The following is a 19,226-nucleotide window of genomic DNA, read 5'->3' as shown; positions in this document are numbered from 1 at the left end:
CATTTTCCCTCTTTTCCTGTTCCACCAAGCCTCTGCCTTCCCCCCACCCCAGCCTTCACCACATTGTAGTCTGTGTCCATGGGCTTTGCATATGTGTATGTTCGTTGGCTAATCTCTTCCAGCTCTCCCCACCTCCCTCCCCTCTGAGATATATCAGTCTGTTCCATGTGTCCATGCTTCCGGGGGTTTTTTGTTGTTGGTTTATTTTGTTCATTATATTCCACATATGAGTGAGATTATACGGTATTTGTCTTTCTCTGACTGGCTTATTTCACTTAGCATAATGTTCTCCAGGTCCATCCATGCTGTTGCAAAGGGTAAGAGTTATTTTTTATAGCTGGGTAGAATTCTGTTGTGTAAATATACCACAGTTTTATATCCACTCATCTACTAATGGCCATGTGGGCTGTTTCCAGACTTTGGTTATTGCAAATAATGCTGCTATGAACATAGGGATGCGTATATTCTTTCTAATTAGTGTTCTGGGATTCCTAAGATGTATTTGCAGAAGTGGGATAACTGTGTCAAAAAGACAGTTCCATTTTTAATCTTTTAAGGAAACTCTATACTGTTTTCCACAGTGGATGTACAAGTATGCATTCCCACCAACAGTGCACTGGGGTTCCCATTTTGATTTGCATTTCCTTAATAGCTAATGAACTTGAACATCTTTTCATGTATCTGTTGGCCATTCATATGTCTTCTTGAGAGAGGTGTCTGTTCAGGTCCTCTGCCCATTTTTTAATTGGATTGTTTGGTGTTGAGTTGTATGAGTTCTTTATATTTTTTGGACAGTAACTCCTTGTTGGAGCTGTTGTTTGCACATATTTCCAATTCGGTTGGTTGCCTTTTTGTTTTGCTGTTGGTTTCTTTTGCTGTGCAGAGCTTTTTAGTTTGATAATACGCCTTTTTGGAATGTATTTGGAATAGAGAATTTATGTATGTAACAAGGGTTGCATGTAAGAATGTAGTAGTAACTGGGATCAGATTGTAGTAACTCAAATGCCATTCAAAGCTTGAACTTTTAATTTTTTATAGGCCAGAATTTTCCAAAATGAGTGAAATATATTAACTGGTATGCAGACAAGAGTTATTAATATTTATCATTAAATATTTATTTTAATGGGAATCAGAATAAATATAGCTCATCAAATTTGGAATTTTATGGCTATTGCTTAGGAGGTAACTAAATGTATTTGAGTTAAAAAAATGTTGTTAAAAAAAGATTTGCTAACAGTTATTGATGGCTTATTATTTACCAGGAATTGTTAGAATATTTTGTATACAATATCTCATTTACTCCTCACACAAACTCAGTCAGCTATTAGATACTATTATATTTATCTGATAAGTGAAGTGATAAAGGCACAGAGAGGTTAAGTAACTTTCTCACAGCTAGTAAGTGGTGGATTCAAGTCAGGCAAGTTGACTCATGTTCCCAACTATGGTGCCTTAAGTCACACTGTTAATCTATGACTGTAGCAAAAATTGTGAGGACAGTAGGCAGATGGCTTAAGTTTGTGAAATACTGATTTAGGGGAAAACAGCTGTTAAGGGTTTTGGAGTAATATTATAAATTTACTATTTGATATAAATGAAAGTGATAGTGTATTCAGAATGAATTTTTAAGTGAGTTGAGAGTGGATTAAATTTAGGAGCACCAATTAATAATTGGTTAAAGTCTAGGTTTGGAGAAAAGCAGTTGAATGAGGGATTTTTAGGGAAAAGGAGAAAAAGGAGCTAGGATAAAAGAGCCATTTACAGAAAGAATGGAAGGTTAGAAAGGACTTAATTGTGGGGAATTTGTGAAGAGACAAAAGACATTTTTCCAGCTTAAAAGGGTAATACCATTAGCAGTTAGAAAATGAAGAAAGGGACTTATCTGGCAGGTGAATTACCTTTGAAAAAGTAAAATATTAAAATATTTGTCAGGCAATTAGTGATTGTGAAAGCTTAGTATGGTGGTCAGGGCTGGGGGAAAAAAACAAAACAAACAAACAAACAAACAAAAACGCAGGGTGCGGCACAAATCACGCCCCTTTTTTAGTACACAATCATAAGCATGTAATTCTGTAACATAACAATATCACAGTCAAGCACATACCATATGACAGATTAGGTGAAATGTTCAAATTAAAACTATAAATTATTACACCCATATTATTACCCTACCAAACACACTCAAGCAAGCCTTACCTCTGCCAGTTACTGTATTTTAAAATTATCTACTTAGAGGTGAGGGTTATGTATAATGAGTAATAAAGATAGAGGCTAAGAGTCTGCAAACTTTTCTTTAAAGGGCCACACAGTAAATGTTTTAGAGTTTGCTAAGACAGAAACAGAATCAAAGATAAACATGTAAAAAACCATTTTTAGCCTACATACCATTTTTTAAAAGCCAGCAGGGCCAGATTTGGCCAAAAGGCTGTGGTTTGCCAGTCCTTGACATAGGCTTCTTAAATACATTGACTATTGATGATAGATACTCTTTCTCTATTAAAATTTGGAGATAGTCTATTAATTATTTCATTAATCCAGAAAAATTCCGAAGTTTCGTGTGTTAACTTTCTGAACAGAATCATACTCTGAGTGAAATGTTTATAAAATGAGGTTTTCTTCAGTATGTCAAAAATTACCACAAATTAATATAGAAACCTTAATTGTTAAAGACTTATCAAAATGGGAGTTGGTAATTTAGCTTTGGATTTCAAAAGCTTCATAGTCAAGGAAATTTAGCTCAATAAACTACTTTAAATCTTTTTTTTTTTAATGTAGATTTTGACACTAAGTCAAGCCTAGAATTGATTTACTTGATCTTAGATTATTCTTTGGGTCATAAAAAATTCTACAGGCATTTTATTTGCATTTTATTGCCTTTTATATGCTATTCTAGAGCTATATTGCATTCCTTCACCAGGGTGTTTGTGCCCTGCCGCCCATCGTTTATTGAAAATTGGATATTGATTTTATTTTTTCTTCTAACATCTCAGAGTTCAGATGAGTGCTGCCGTTTTTGTTAATAGCATTTTGATCTCTTGAGTTCATCTACTTACAGAAGGGACTCATTAACTAGATATTAAATATATATTGTCATCATGAAGAAAAGATAATTTCTTACCAATTTCTAAGCACTTCCTTTGAAAAATATAAACTAAAATTTGTTATTTTTTGGTTTCTCAAAAGTCAATGCACAAAAGGAAATCTTTAAGGGATTCTTGACCAGAATGGTTGATATGGTTGGAAGGGGCATTTAAGATTTATTTTTAACATTGGTAAGTAATTTTTTTGCCTTTGGTAGTATGACTAGTGTTTTAAGAGTAGTTAAATGTAACAATTAACCAAAGTTAAATATAACCAAAAGTAATTTTCTGAGGTTATTAACCCTTTTATTGTATGTTTTGTCTCCTGAATTGAATTATATTCAATATTTTATGTTCATAGTCCTACCAAAGAACTTCACTAAAGATTTATCAGTACTACTTCATATGAATTTGAATCTCTCTTCATTTTAAAGTCTGTGGAAAAGGAATACAAGAAATAGTTAAGCTTTTAAAACATGATAATAGAAATTTATTCATAGAGGATATTTCATCAGTTTGTCAATATGTCATTAGAAAGTTGGTGTAGTCAGGCCAGGTGACTAATAAATCTATTATCATTTATTCCAGATAGTATTTAATTTATAATTACCAAGTTATGTTTAAATGTTTACTGAGAAACATGTCTAAAATATGAAAACCTATATTTAAGCACCATTTAGTTTAGTGAAGAAAATAATAAGTTGATAATTCCATAACTTGCCATATGCTATATTCATTTGAAAAAGTCATATTCTGCTGAATATATTTATTTCTAAAATATTTCAGAAGTTGATTATATTATTATATAATAGCATAATCAATAAAATATACTTTAAAAATAAATTTACATAAAATATTTTAAAAATTGAATTGGCATCTAATGAAGTATGGGTGGCATCAGTAGTCCACTTCATACCATGGTGCCTGGTTAATACTCCAAATGACAAATGCACATATATTTCTGTTCTAAATTTGCAGTTCAGAGTGCAGTGATGGAGAATGGTCGGCTTCTTTGCCTCATCGATTTTCTGGTACAGAAAAAGATCAGTCCTCAAGTGATGAAAGTTGGGAGACTCTACCAGGAAAAGATGAGAATGAACCTGAACTACAGAGTGATAGCAGTGGTCCCGAAGAAAACCAAGAATTATCTCTTCAGGAAGGGTACGTTTAACCGCGAGATTTATTATTTTTATGTGTATTATACAAGAGTGCTGTACATCACATTCAAATGTTGGGTATGCTATTAATTGCATTTTCAAGCCCTGTGGAGGACCAGTGTGTTACAAAGAACAGTCAAATCAAAAATACAGGTAATTTCAGTATCTTCTATTGAGATACAGTATGTGTTTCCACTTTGCTTTATTAAGAAAACTTGGTTATTTAAAAGATCACTTTGGTTGTGTTAGGTATGAATTAATTAGAGCTGCCATTGCATACAGTGGATATAATAGCGAGAGAGAAGCGGCAGCCTCAAAGGGAATCAGTGATACATTCACCGAAATGGAGGGAGTTGTAAAAGTTAAACCTTAGTTCAGTGTCTAACTGCATTAGATGATACCTCCAGAAATCAGTGCTTGATGGTAAACATTTCTGTCTTTTTCTAACTTGAATGGGAATGCTTTAGTACCAGGATTGTTAAACTTGCACTTTGAAGGGCCAGATAGTAAATATTTTCAGCTCTATCAGTGTAGTGTAAAAGTAGCCACAGACAATGTGTAAATGAATGGGAGTAGCTGTCTCCCAACAGGCTAGAACAGGCTAGAAATAACCTATGGGCCATAGTTTGCCAACCCTTGCTTTACAACAGTAAGAATGATTCTGGCTTTTAGATTGATTTCACACACACACAGGCACACACAACTTTTTTTTAATTGCGCTAAGGAAATACTCCCGTTGTTATTTTATAGATTTCTAGGAAGAATGCTTGCTGATTTTATAAAGTCTTTTTAGCATCAATAGAAATGATCATAAAGATTTTTTACTTTTAACCTCATGACCATGATGAATAATTTTGTTACTAGATTTCTTAATATTTAATTGCTCTTGCTTCTTTACATAAACCCAGCATGATCCTGAAGTCATGATTTATTGTTATAGTGAGCTGCTGGGTTCTGTTTGCTGATATATTACATAGGATTTTTATGTAGAGTCTCTTAGTGTGAACTAGCTCTAGTTTTTTGTCTTGATAAGTTGCATACTTGTTTTGCTGAAAGATTGTGTTTCCTTTTTTTTTTTTTTTTTAATCCTTTGGTGTTTAAATAGCTTACTTATTCCTTTAAATACCTTATTTATTCCTTTAAATGTTGCTTAAATAGCTTATTGTTTAAATAGCTTATTTATTATTTTTAATGTTGTTAGTATTTGCTTGTGAAACCTAGGCTGGCAACAGAGTATCCAGAGTATCCGATTAAATTGATAATTTAATTTTTTTCTATAATAATTAGCCCTTATACTTAGTCTCTCATGGAATCAACTTTGGTGAATATGTGTCTTAGGAAAAACCTTTCAGCTTGAGCTAACATTAAAATTTGTATTTCTCAAAGGGTATAAATTTCCAGCTTAAAAATTAATTCTGTAAGAAAATCTGGGAGTAAAATATATTTGAAAATCTGTGAAGAAAGAGATTTACAAGTATAATTCGTTTTGACAGTGGTAGATTGAGGTGGAGTGTTTTTGCTCTTCCTGATTGTATGTTCTATCATCTTTAATCACAACTTAGTTTACTGAGATTATTCAGTGGTTCATATGTATTTGTGATAGTAATTATTCATTCAGCAGCTACTTTTTGAGCGTTTAATATATGCCAAGCATTGTGCTGTATCCTGTATCAGTTTACAAGACAAATGAGATTCCCTTGTGAAGCTTACATTATGGTGGGAGAGACAAATAACAAACAAGATACAAACATGATAAGTAACAAACTGCGATGATTACTGTGAAAGAAATAAAACACTAATTTCATAAAAAGTAACTGATAGGGGCCTACATTAATTAGAACATTCCGGGAGGACTTCTCTTAGGAATTGACTGAGCTGGGATCTGCAATATGAGAGAATTAGCAGTTGAGGAACAGCTCTCTGGGCAAAAGTAAAGGTCAGAGAAAAGGTATTGGAAAGGAAAGGGCTTTGCATGTATGGAGTGGGGCTGAAGTGAATGAGTGAAAAGAAGGATATGATATGAAGTGAGCAGGAACCAGACTGCAGGATGTATATATAGCATCTGGAGTTTATTCAGAGATCAGTGAGATTTTAACTGGAGAAGTAATTGATCTGACACACGTTTAAAAGATCACTCTAGCGTTATGTGGAGATTGAATTGGAAAGGGACTAAAGTTTAAAAGGGGAACAGGGATAAGTTTGGCTTTTGGACTAGGAGATGACACTGAGGATTAAAAAAAGTGAAGAGGTTTGAGAATATTTTTGAGTTATAAATAATAGGGTGAGTTGCATGTAAGATGAAGAAGAATGAGGAATCAGTCATGACTGGGTATTTTGGTTGAGCATTGGGTAGGTGTTAATGTCACTGACTGAGACGAAGAAGTCTAGGGAGAGAAATAGGAAATAACTTCTTTGGGGAAGTTTTAAGTGTCGTTTGGACAGACGTGCAGTGTAGATGGCATGTAGGCACTTGCATATTTAACTTCCTAGGTTAAGGAAAATGTCCTGATTGTAGTTAAATGTAGAGATATATGAGTATTAAACACAGTTGTGAGTCATCAGCTACTTTCATTGATACCCTACAATAATAAAACTCAATAATTTGTTTAAAAGATAAAAGTGGGAGGTGGGGAGGACAGAACTGAAACACTGGACAGCAGTTACATTTAAGTCGACAAGGGGGAGATCAGAGTTGAAATGTATTGTTTGGGAGAGGGCTGAGAGTTAACTTCTGAGAAAAGTTTAATTTGCATGGCAAAATTCCAAGGATAACCACCGCAAGAGTAAATATGTACTAGAATCCTATAGCGTAGGAGAAAGGAATTAAGATAGGGAAATGAACATTTAAAGTCACTTTAAATAAAAGTAAAGAAAGGAAGAAAAAGGCATAAAAGCAGACAAAAAATAGACTATAGATTATATATAGATTATATTTTATGCATGCAGAGATACAATACTGATTGAAAATAGCTATTCCTGGAATCTGTTTCATAAAGCTTAAAATGAAAAATATAGATTATAGGTATAACAATCCTGCAATAAATATACGAGGTCTGTCCAGAAAAAGTCCAGTCATTGTTAATATAACGAGAATGGTTTGTGGGACATCGATGTAACCTGGCAGCCAAGGAGAGTGGACTGGAGTTTGCATGTGTGAACACTGACGACTTCGCTGTGTTAGTCAATGGGGGCCGTAGACACCATTGATAAGCATGTGCACTGTGTGGCTGTTGCATTCAAAATGAGCAAGTAGAGCAACAAATCTGCATCAGATTTTGCCTTAAGCTTGAGCATTTCTCCACGGAAACTATTCAGATGATTCAGGAGGCTGCAGCTATGGGCAACTGGTGATTGGCAGCTTCATCACGACAATGCTCTGGCTTGTGCATCACATCTGGTGCAGAGTTTTTTGGTGAAACATCAAATCACCCTGGAGTGTCAGCTCCCCTACAGCCCAGGTATGGCGCCATGTGACTTCTGGCTTTTCCCAAAACTAAAGTCACCTTTGAAAGGGAAGAGATTTCAGACCATCAGTGAGATTTAGGAAAATATCATGGGGCAGCAGATGATGATTGGGAGAACTGTGTGAGGTCCCAAGGTGCCTACTTTGAAAGGAGACTGAGGCATCATTGTCCTATGTACAGTATTTCTTGTATCTTCTTCAATAAATGTCTCTGTTCTTATTACATGGCAGGATACCTTCTGGACAGACCTCGTAAATTGCCTAATCTCTGCTTATAAAAGACAGCTGTGTATCAGTTGGATTTCTTTAAGTTAACTGCTATTTACAAAAGACACTGAAAGCATAAGTATACAGAAAGAGTGAGAATAAAAGGGTAAGAAATGGTATTTCAGGCAAATACTAACTAAAAGAAAATGGAACATTTTTATTAACATTAGCAAAATACACTTAAAGGTAAAAAAAGCATTCAAAATTTGACCAAACTAGACAATATTGACAAATTTACTCTGTCACATTACAAAATTTTTAAATACCTTTCTCAATTACTGATGATTCCTGGATATAAAAAAATTAATCTATCTTTAACAGATTTTAACAACTCATTCAAGCATGATTTAATGAATACTGCCTTATTTGGAATGCACAAACACACACAGCCTGAACATATACTAGGTTACAAAGTACAGGTTAACACATTTCAAAGAATCAGTATCCTGCAGACTGTATTTTCTGGCCACATGCTATATTAACTTAGAAATAAATAACAGAAATATAATTTTTCAAAACCCTATGCATTTTAAATTATTCTTTCTTCTAAATAACCAGTAGGACGAAGAACAAATCATAATAGAAGTTTAAAATGTTTACAAGTCAATGATAATAAAAACACCACCAATCAACATTTGTAGGTTGCAATGAAACTGGTATTTAAAGGGAAATTTATCTTTAAAAAATACTTGAGCTGAAAATGGAGCTGTACATTTAACTTAAAATAGAAAAGGAATATTAGAATAAACAAAGAAAATAAGGAGATTAGAATTAGGAAAAACGAGCAAAGGTTAAAGAAATCAGAAGTTGAAACTTTGAAAGGGTTAAGAAAGAAAGATAATCTATTTGGGTAGTGAACAAGAAGTTAAAGACAAGGCACAAATAAATAAGACTGAAATACATAAGTGAATACAGCTGAAAATACAACAAGACTGCATATTAAAAACTACTGTAGACTTTGTATCAGTAAATTTGATAACTTAGAAGAAATTGACAAATTTCTAGAAAAACAGAATTCATCATAACATACTCAAGAAGAAATAGGAAGCCTGAGTAATACTGTAATTATTACAGATAGGTAATCAATGGTTTAAAGTCTTCCCATGAAGAAAAACAACTGATATGGATGGTTTTAGAGCTGAATTCTCTTAATCTTAAACTAATTCTCTTGATCTTAAACTAAACTTTTAAGGATCATGTCACTCTACTCTTAAGGAGCATAGAAAAAGAGCTATTTCTCCAGATCATTCTGATAAGGCCACAGGAGGCCAATAAGGCCTAATACCAAGAATATGTAAAGAAAAATACACAGGGTTGGGGTTTTTTTTTTTTGCCCCCATTAAAAATACATGCCAGCCCTAGCTGGGTGGCTCAGTTAGTTGAAGCATCATCCAGTACACCAAAAGGTGGTGTGTTCGATTCGTGGTCAGGGCATGTACCTAGGTTGCAGGTTCAGTCCCCTGTTGGGGTGTATATGAGAGGAAGCCAGTCAATGTTTCTCTTTACATCAGTGTTTCTCTTTCTCTCTCCCTTCCTCTCTCACTCTAAAAACAATAAACATATTCTCTGGTAAGGATTTTAAAAAATGTAAAATACATGTCAAAATCTTAAACAGAATTTTTGGAAATTCAAATTTGGAAATTAATATTTTAAAAGATAAAACTCAGTTACGAATCTGAGTTTATTCCAGAAATGCAAAGGTAGTTTCATGTAGAATACCTGTAAATGTCATTCACCTCATTAGCAGAACTCGGGAGAAAATTTATAGTAGATTCTATAGATGGAGGAAAAAATCACTTAAGATGTTCAACATCTCATCATGATAGAAACTCAGAAACTAGGATTAGGATAGAATATCCTTGACCTGATAAAAGGTATCCTGCAAATAAATAAATAAATAGAAATCATCTCCAATGAATAGTTTTTTAAAAATCTGCCCTTAAATTGGAGCAAGACAAGGGTGCTCATTAGCACCATTTCCATAGCCATTGTTGGTGGAAGTCTTCATCATTATGGCATAATGGGAAAATAAAGGGTAAACAGATACAAAAAGAAGAGGAAATGAAAAGGAAAGAGAAACTAGGAGAATGTATTTATAGAATATAAAGTCTTAATGTGTAGAATGTATAAAGAACTAGAAATTAGTAAAGAAAAAAAAAACCACTAATTGCAAAATGATCAAAACCTTGACTAGATGATTCACTAAAGAGGAAGTATTAATGATGAATAAAAGATGTTTTTAATACTAATGTATCAAAAGATGCTTTATTACTATTTGGGACTGTACATTAAGATCACAAAGAGGTATCATTTTTTATTAACCCATTAGATTAGCAAAAATTAGGAAATTTGACAATGTCAGGGGTTTTGGAAGATATAAATTAGTTCTTTTTTTTGAAGATTTTATACACACACACACACACACACACATATTTTTTTTTTAAGAGGACAGGTAAAAGAGGGAGGGAAACATCAATGTGTGAGAGAAACATTGATCAGTTAGTTGCCTCTCTCATGCTCCTAATTGGGGACCTGGCTTACAACCTAGGCATGTGCCCTGACTGGGAATTGAACTTCAGTTTGCAGGCTGGCACTAAGTCAACTGAGCCACACCAGCCAGGGCTGAATCAGTTCTTACACACTGCTTGTTGAGATACAAAGTAGATCAAACTCACTGAAATTATGTAAAAAATTTTAACATTTGCATGGTAGACTACCCAGCTATTCCACTTTAGGTATATACCTTGAAGAAATTTCCCCGTATGGTCCAGGAGTTGTATATAAGAATGTTTCATTGCATTACTTCTGAGTATTACCCAAATATTGATTAACAGAAAAATTAATGGCATATTCATACATGCAGTATTATATAGCAATGGGAATGAATGAACCACAGTTATGTGCAAAAACGTGGATGAATGCAGAGATACAATACTGATTGAAAACAGCTGTTCCTGGAATCTGTTTCATAAAGCTTAAAAACAAGCAGAAGTAAATATCTTGTTTAAGTTTGTAATAATAGTGAAAGCTTTTTTCAAAAGGCAGTGGAATGACAACAGCAATATCAAGATAGTACTTTTTTCTGGGGGTGGTGGGGGGTGTAGAGTACAAGGTGTATGCTAGTCAGTGGTAATATTCTGGTTTCCTGGTTTGGGTGTTGGGTTTATGGGTGTTCAAAATAATATATTTTCTAACTTAAATAGATTGTGTATATTCTGCATTGGGAAAAAATGAATTAAAAAAATAACAGACCCTGGCTAGGTGGCTCAGTTGGTTGGAGCGTCCTCCCGTACACCAAAGGTTGCGGGTTTGATCACTGGTTAGGGCACATGCCGAGATTATGGGTTTGATCCCCAGTTAGGGAACATACAGGAGGCAACCAATTCATGTTTCTCTCTTACATTAATGTATCTCTCTTTCTCTCCCCCTCCCTCTCTAGTTAAAATCAATTAAAAAACATACCCTGGGGTGAGGATTAAAAAACAGTAACAGGAATTGAAGACGAGAAAGTGGAGACAGTAGCTGTCCCAAATTCTTTACAAAAGGGAAAGGACCACAGTTGGATGTTGAGCCTCAAAAAGCATTTTCCCCAGCCCCCCAAAATAAGAAATATGATGGTTTGCTTATAGAATGTTCCAGAAAAGAGTATCTGATAATTGTAGGAAGATAAGGTGAAGTCCTTAAGAAGATGATAAGGGTTGGGGTTCAGATTTCAAGGAGAGGGCCTTTAGGATCAGAGACTCCTCCATTGTAACTAGTGGGAAGATAGTGTAGGTCAGTGGGTCTGTTGATTTGCTTCTGGGAAGAAAGCTGAGTCTAGTGATTCCAGTGTTCTCATCGTTACTAGATGTTGAGAGCTGCTGAGGACAGGAAGGTTGTAAACTTGAAGGAAAGAAGAAAAGGTGAGAAATAGGTTTTCAGAGAGCTGGGCAACAAAGTTATTAGGGAAACATGGAGTAATTGCTGGACAGTAAGTAGTGAGTGTCCATTTGAGATTTGGGTTTTTTAATTTAAAGTTAGTAACATCACACTTTTGTGTTTTCATTCAGGCTTTTTCAGCTTTTCTGGTGACTTTACAAACTGTAAATACTCTTTAAAATTTTTAATAAATTGTTTGCGACTGGATGACATGGAACAGGGTACCCTTGATTTTGTAAGCTCTAATTCCCTTTTAGGATTTTTGACTCTTGATTCAAATTTAAGTTACTTTCCTTCCAAGATAGGGATTTGAAATCTTAAAAATTTGCTATACAATTAGAATTATTAAAAGTGAGCTTATACCTAAAGCTTGGGAACTACTTACATGTATCTTGAGTTATAAAATGAAATCAGTTAGTTAAATACCAGTGAATTGGGAATATTTATTATACTCTTCAGAATTTTATAAGTAAATTTTTTATAAGATAGCTTTATTTTATGAAAGCCTTGGCCTTTTAAAATGTTGGTATTAACCCAAACATTTGAAATTCTGTGCTGCAAATAATGGATACTCTAATTGCTGATTTTAAAGGAAATTACTCAGATTTGTGAATCAGAACAGTTAGTGTTTTCAGGTGTTTAATTTGATCTGTCTGCCTTTTGTTTTTTTCTCAGAAAATTTTATGATGCATGACTATATGATAGCAAAGTTTAATACTTTGCAGTGAAAATTTCTTTAAAATATTTAGGTTTTAATATATTTTGATAATTTTAATAATTGCATGCATGGAATGTTATTAAATTTAGTTTGTTATTGAAAAGGGGTCTTCATCGTTTTCTGGGTAGGAGCAACGGTGTGTCTCAGGGAACAGTGTATGTAGCCTGTGGTCAGGAGAATAGATGGTGCAGGTGGTCTTCTAAGATTTTCACTGGGAATAGGTTGTGGCGATACATGCTGGGTATTTTCAGCTTTCTGTCATGGCAGCAGCGTTCATTTTCTCCAAGTTGTACTGAAAAATCCTCAGAAAGGAAGGGCAAGTTGGCAGTTTCCCTTCCCAGGTGGAATGCCTGTGACTCTGGGGTTGGTAGTGGTAGTTACAAGCTTCCAGTCTTCCGTATACTGGATTGCTTTGTCAGAATTGACAATTTGGAGACATGATTAGATAATTTGTCTTCTTAGGTCTCATACATTACTACATAACATTATAATGCCATTTTATTGATTTTTGAATTGCCAAAATGAAGAAAGGACACTGAAGATCTAAATTTTTGTGACTGTGTAAATAGGCTGTGCGTCCCTGTGAATGTATATGGAGAGAGAAAGACTGAGATACAATATGCTTACAGTCCCAAGGGGATATTTATTTCTGCCGTTAGCTAAACAAGATGAAAGATCCTTTGACCCTATTGTTCAGAATCTTTTTTAAAGAGCAAAATTCCTTCTTTTACACTATCAAGGTAACTCTGGTCTGGCACATTGCCATTCTTCAAGCTTGTGAAGATTCATTTCAAATGGTAGGAATTTATTTAACTTTGTTTAACATGTTGAAAGCACATGCCATATACCACGTATTTCCTATAACTGTACGAAAATGAATTATTAAAGACAGAATCAAATGTTTAAACAAAATATTTAGCCAAGAATTGGTAATATAGTAAGAGTATTAATGATGTATTATAAATTGTTTTGACTTATTATGATGATTTCTTATTTTAGTTTTCTTCTTTGAATTAAAAAAACCCCATACCTTAATATTTTTTATACTGAATTCTTTTCACCAGTGTATTTGAGTTTTATGATGTATGTCTGAAGTATGGAGTTGCTTGAGTCATTTTGATGTCTTCATAACAGGAAAAAGAAATGTACTTTTAGTAGGAATACATTAGAAATAACAGAAATTTCCAAGGTCTATTCTAGGCTTGATAAGATTGTTTTTCAAGGATTTATTACATTTGCAACACGTATAGAGTATCTGTTATGTACTAAGCAGTTGTTACAGGGGGTGAAGCTACAACGATGAGACAATATTGTACATGCTTGAGAAACTCCCCGTCTCAGGAGACAAGTGAGTCAACAGAAAAGTTCCAACACCGTGTGGTGACTGCCCTCATAAAGTTGTGCATAAAGATCTGTTGCTTAGGAATTCTTAGTTTGATTTTTCTGTTTTAAATCCATTATGGGTTAAATTTTCACTGGACTAATTATGCACAAAAGGAAAGCATACACTATCTTTGTTTATTTGATGTTAAACTTTTAACAAAATAAATATATTTTGTTATGCTAATTTCTCTGATTTTACTAGACGGGCTGTACTAGATACTAAATCTTATAAACCTGTTATCCTGAAGTATAGTATAGGATCTGAAATTAAAGAAACATGTATGAGTTTAGGTATGTAAAGAGATACTCTTTCCTATGTGTTTAAAATGTGCTAATTTTTTTATGTGGACATTGTCTGCCTCCCTTTCATAAATGTTTTTACCCAAAACTTAAAGTTACACGTTAAAATGAATAGAATTCTAATTATAGTTGCTCTTAAAGTTGAAATATATAAATTGTTATATAACGTTTCTCATCTTAAAACACAAGTTGAATGTTACATGCTCTAATATTTCACCAGCTTTTGATATATTAAAAGGTATTTTCTATTAAATAAAATGAATAAGGAAATCCTACCAGTATAATTTTTTAATTTGCAAATTTATAAAGTACCATTTGTTCAGTTCATTGCAGCCTTGAAATGCCTATTTTAAAATAATATTTTATTGATTATGCTATTACAGTTGTCCCAGTTTTTCTCCCTTTGCCCCCTTTCACCCAGTGTTCTCCACTCCGTCAGGCAATCCCCACACCGTTGTTCATGTCCATGGGTCATGCGTGTAAGTTCTTTGGCTACTCCATTTCCTATACTGCACTTTACATCCCCGTGGCTATTCTGTAACTACCTATATGTACTTTTCTTAAACCCTTCACCTCTTCACCCATTCCCCATACCCATCTTTCATCTGGCAACCATCAAAACATACTCTTTATCCATGATTATGTCTCTTTTTCCTGTTTCTTAGTTTGTTTTTTAGATTGAATTGTTGATAGACATGTATTTATTGCCATTTTATTTTTCATAGTTTTGATCTTCTTTTTCTTAAGTCCTTTAATATTTCATATAATAATTACTTTGGTGGTAATGAACTCCTTTAGTTTTTTTTCTTGTCTGGGAAGCACTTTATCTGCCCTTAAATTCTAAATGATATCTTTGCTGGGTAGAGGAATCTTGGTTGTAGGTCCCTGCTTTTCATGACTTTGAATATTTCTTGTCAATCCCTTCTAGCCTGCAAAGTTTCTTTTTAGAAATTAGCTGACCGTCTGATGGGAACTCCTTGGTAGATAGTTATCTGCTTTTGCTGCTTTTAAGATTCTGTCTTTATCTTTAACCTTTGGCATTTTAATCTTGATGTGCCTCTTTCCATCTGTCTTGTTGGGAATTCTCTGTGCTTCCTGGACTTGCATGTCTATTTCCTTCACCAAACTAGGGAAGTTTTCTTATATTATTTTTTCAAATAGATTTCCAATTCTTGCTCTTTCTCTTCTCCTTCTCTCATCCCTGTGATAAGATGGTTGGAATGCTTGAAGTTGCCCCAGAGGCTGCTTACACTATCCTTGATTTTTTGGTTTCTTTTTTCTTGTTGTTATGATTAGTTGTTTTTTGCTTCCTTATGTTCCAAATCATTGATTTGATTCTTGGCTTCATCCACTCTACTGTTGTTTCCCTGTAAATTGTTCTTTATTTCAATTAGTGTATCCTTCATTTCTGACTGGATCTTTCTTATGATGTTGGGGTCCTCACTAATTTCCTTGTGCATCTTTATAACCAGTGTTGTGCACTCTGAATTTGATAGATGCCTTATCTCTATTTTGTTCAGTTATTTTTCAGGAGTTTTGATCTGTTCTTTCATTTGGGTCATGTTTCTTTGTCTCCTCATTTTGGCAGCCTCCCTGTGTTTGTTTGTATCTTAGGTGGAGCTGCTAGGACTCCCTTTCATAGTAGTGTGGCCAGTGTAGTAGATGTCCTGTAGTTCCAGTGGCACAGCCTCCCCTTTCACCCAGGCTGGGTCCTCAAGGTATGCTCAAGGTGTGGGCTGAGTACACCCTCCTCTTGCAGTTGAGCCTTGGTTGCTGTTGGCAAGTCAGTGGGAGGGATTCACCCAGGCCAGTCAGCTGCAGAGACTGGTTGTGACCACTGACCACCAAACTCTGCCTTTCTGTGGAGAATCAGCTGTGCAGGGGCAGGGTGGTGGTGCTCTGACATGGTCTGTAGCTGTCCACTGGGTGCACAGGCTCTGGGGTTTCCCAGGTGGTACAGGCCAAGGTAAGCCCCCACCTGGCCCAGGGCCACCCTGCCTGAGCTATAAAGCAATCTAAGATGGCTGCTACTTGTGCTGGGCTTGGAGATTCCCAGGCAAAGCCAAGCTGTGGGTCTAAGCTGGCTGCTGCTAGTGCTGGGCCTGAGTCATGTAGCAAGAGGTACAGGGCTAAGGGTTCACTGAGGCTGGCTGTTGCTTGTTTGATAGGATTTAGGAAGTTGTGAAACCTGAGCCAAGACCAGCCATTCATATGGAAAAGTCAAGGTTAACACTTGGGGTGGGCATGTAAGTTGGGTGGGGTGGAGTCTCAGGAAATCTCCAGTGTGGGGCAAACAATGTTATGGAGGTTGATATAGTCTCAGATACACCTGCCTGCCAGCTCTGTTGCTCTGTGAGGGGAGGCCTCAGCAAAGGGACGATGGCCTCCACCCTCCTTTCTGTCTGGGGGAAAGCTGTTCCCCAGCTCTCACCCTGAAGCCAGACTCTTCAGTTCCTCCCAGTACACCTCTGGTGACTTTTCAACTCCTACCCCAGTGCTGAAGCTCAGAGGGAATGAGTCTGAGTAAATCTGTGTGTAGGTTCTTTAAGGGGAACTGCTTGGGACTCCAGAAGTTTCTTCCATGGACTCAATCCCCACTTGTTTTTGCAGCCAGAAGTTGTGGGGACTTATCTTCTGTCACTGGAACCCTTGCTGGGGGGCCTAGTATGAGGCTGGGACACCTCGCTCTCGAGATATCCCTCCTGGATTTTCATCCACCACACATGGATGTGAGACCAGCCTGTTCCGCATCTCCACCCCTCCTACCAGTCTGCATAGATGTGGTTTCTTTAATTCTGTAGTTGTCAGACTTCCATTCAGCTTGATTTCTGATGGTTCTAAGTGATGGTTTTCTATATTTTGATTGTAATTTTGATGTGGTTGTGCGAGGAGGCAAGTTGTGTTTACCTATCTGAAATGCCTTTTGTTTCTGATGTATTATAATTAATTTTACTCAGTTTGATTTTTGTGTCCAAGTTTTTGGTGGTATAACTTTCCCGCAAGTGTTTAATGTGCATGTTGTAGAATTTAACAGTCTGTCTTTGACGTCAAGGTTTTATATCATGCTTAGAATGACAGACTTTTTGTGAAAGTTGCCTCAGGATTCTTTTAGTGGTGGAGGGGATATGTGACCATTTTTAAAAGTAGATCTGGAATTTATTTAAGGGTAAATAAGACTTTGAAATTTAACCTCCATTCTTCCAGGTGGGTACCCAGTTGTCCCAATATCATTTATTGACTAATACTTTTCGCTGCTGTTCTAAACTGCTCCTCTTCCCTGTTTTCTTGATCTGCACCAATAATTTGTCTGCCTCTGTCTATATGAGCTTATTTTCTAGTGGAAGAAAGACTGTCAATAAACAGATAAGAAAATGATAAGTAAAAGTAAGCTCTATAATGAAAATGAGCTGAGTGACGTGGTGGTCAGTTAAGGAGAATTAGCTTAATAAAATGAGTGGTCAAAGACAAGCCTTCCTGAGGCGGTGACATTTACTCCTACTTGAATATCAAGGAGTGAGTAGCTGTGCAAATATCTGGTGAAAGAACATTTCAAGTAGAGGAAATGGCCCCAAGGTGGAGATGATGTCCATGTAGAGAACAGTGGAATACAGTGAGAGTCAGCAGTTGGAGAAGAGGGCCAAGGAGGAAGCATGTCTTATGTAGGGATTTGTAGGCCAGGCGGGGGCATTTGGATTTTATTGTAACTGGGAAAGGAAACTATTCAAGAGCAGTGTTTAACAATTCAAATTTTCTAAAATAAATTTTATTTTTCTTCTGCAAAAGGAGGAAATACAGGAGAATAGATAATTTCTATATCAAAGAAATAGGTCTTAATGTAATTAAGAGGTATTTCTACATACATGTGACCCTATAACAAAATTACTTCCCTTTTAAGTACTTTTACATTTAAAGAAAGCAGATTTATAAAATCATAAGTACTGAGAGTTTAGAACTCAGAAAGAATCTACTTGTACTAAATAGAACTCTTTAAAGAAAGAATTCATGATGTGTTTTAAAATAATATTTTTTCTTCTCTTAAAAATGTTTGTATTAGGGAACAGACATCTTTGGAAGAAGGAGAAATTCCTTGGTTACAGTACAATGAAGTCAATGAAAGCAGCAGTGATGAAGGAAATGAGCCGGCCAATGAATTTGCACAGCCAGAAGCTTTCATGTTGGATGGTAACAATAACCTTGAGGACGACTCCAGTGTGAGTGAAGACTTGGATGTGGACTGGAGGTATGTAGTACAGTGTTATGACTGTAATTGTTCATTGAGTAGAATCTGTTCATGATTCTAAATTATAAAATGGAATCTCTGATATCAAAGAAGTATTCTGATTTTCTCATCTGTCAATCTTCCTCCTCTTCAAAGCTCATTTCAGATATTACTTCCTACAGGGACTTTATTCCAGTCAATGACCTGTTCCTTCTTTGACATTTAGCTCTCTTGAAGCTTACCTTATATCCCGGTGAATTATACACTTAGGGTTTGAGATTTCCAACTTTTAAATTTACCCTTATATACTAAATATAGTACTTAGTATGATCCTTTAAAAGAAAGAAAAGATCCTGAATACTATTTGAAGAATTTCAAAACCTGTGATTGATTCAGAATCGTAAGAATATAGTTTTCCTTCTACATATATTTTATGTGGAAAATATAATTGTACCTTCCCGGAGATGTTGAAAGTATTAAATATATGCTGACAAAGAATAGCTTCAAATAAAAGCATATAAATGAAGTGGATTATAGTCGTTACTTATGATATGTAATGGTTAGAATTTAACTGTTTTTGTTTATAAAGTTAGATGTATCTTTCGAGTGTGTAGTAGCCCTTTGGAAGCAGCTAATTATTGAGATGAATAGGGGATGTTTGTTCCCACTGATACATTTTTGTAATATTTTTCTGGAAAAAAATATGGCTTAGTACTACCCA

The 19,226-nt window shown here is 35.2% G+C and overlaps 1 protein-coding gene across 2 annotated transcripts in view; it reads left to right on the top strand.

Moving 5' to 3' along the window:
* PJA2 (praja ring finger ubiquitin ligase 2) overlaps positions 1–19,226 on the top strand; it is a 70,327-nt gene that overhangs the window by 26,683 nt on the left and 24,418 nt on the right. For both annotated transcript variants that reach the window (XM_024563253.3, XM_053911303.1), the window contains exons 5-6: positions 4,059–4,241; positions 18,341–18,526. In XM_024563253.3, coding sequence (XP_024419021.2) covers positions 4,059–4,241; positions 18,341–18,526 — 369 coding nt within the window. The remainder of the gene's footprint in view (positions 1–4,058; positions 4,242–18,340; positions 18,527–19,226) is intronic.

This window comes from Desmodus rotundus, chromosome 1 (assembly GCF_022682495.2).
Source record: "Desmodus rotundus isolate HL8 chromosome 1, HLdesRot8A.1, whole genome shotgun sequence".
Taxonomy (NCBI): Eukaryota; Metazoa; Chordata; class Mammalia; order Chiroptera; family Phyllostomidae; genus Desmodus; species Desmodus rotundus.
The sequence above is the reverse complement of the archived record's forward strand: the minus strand, read 5'-3'. Positions and strand labels throughout refer to the sequence as shown.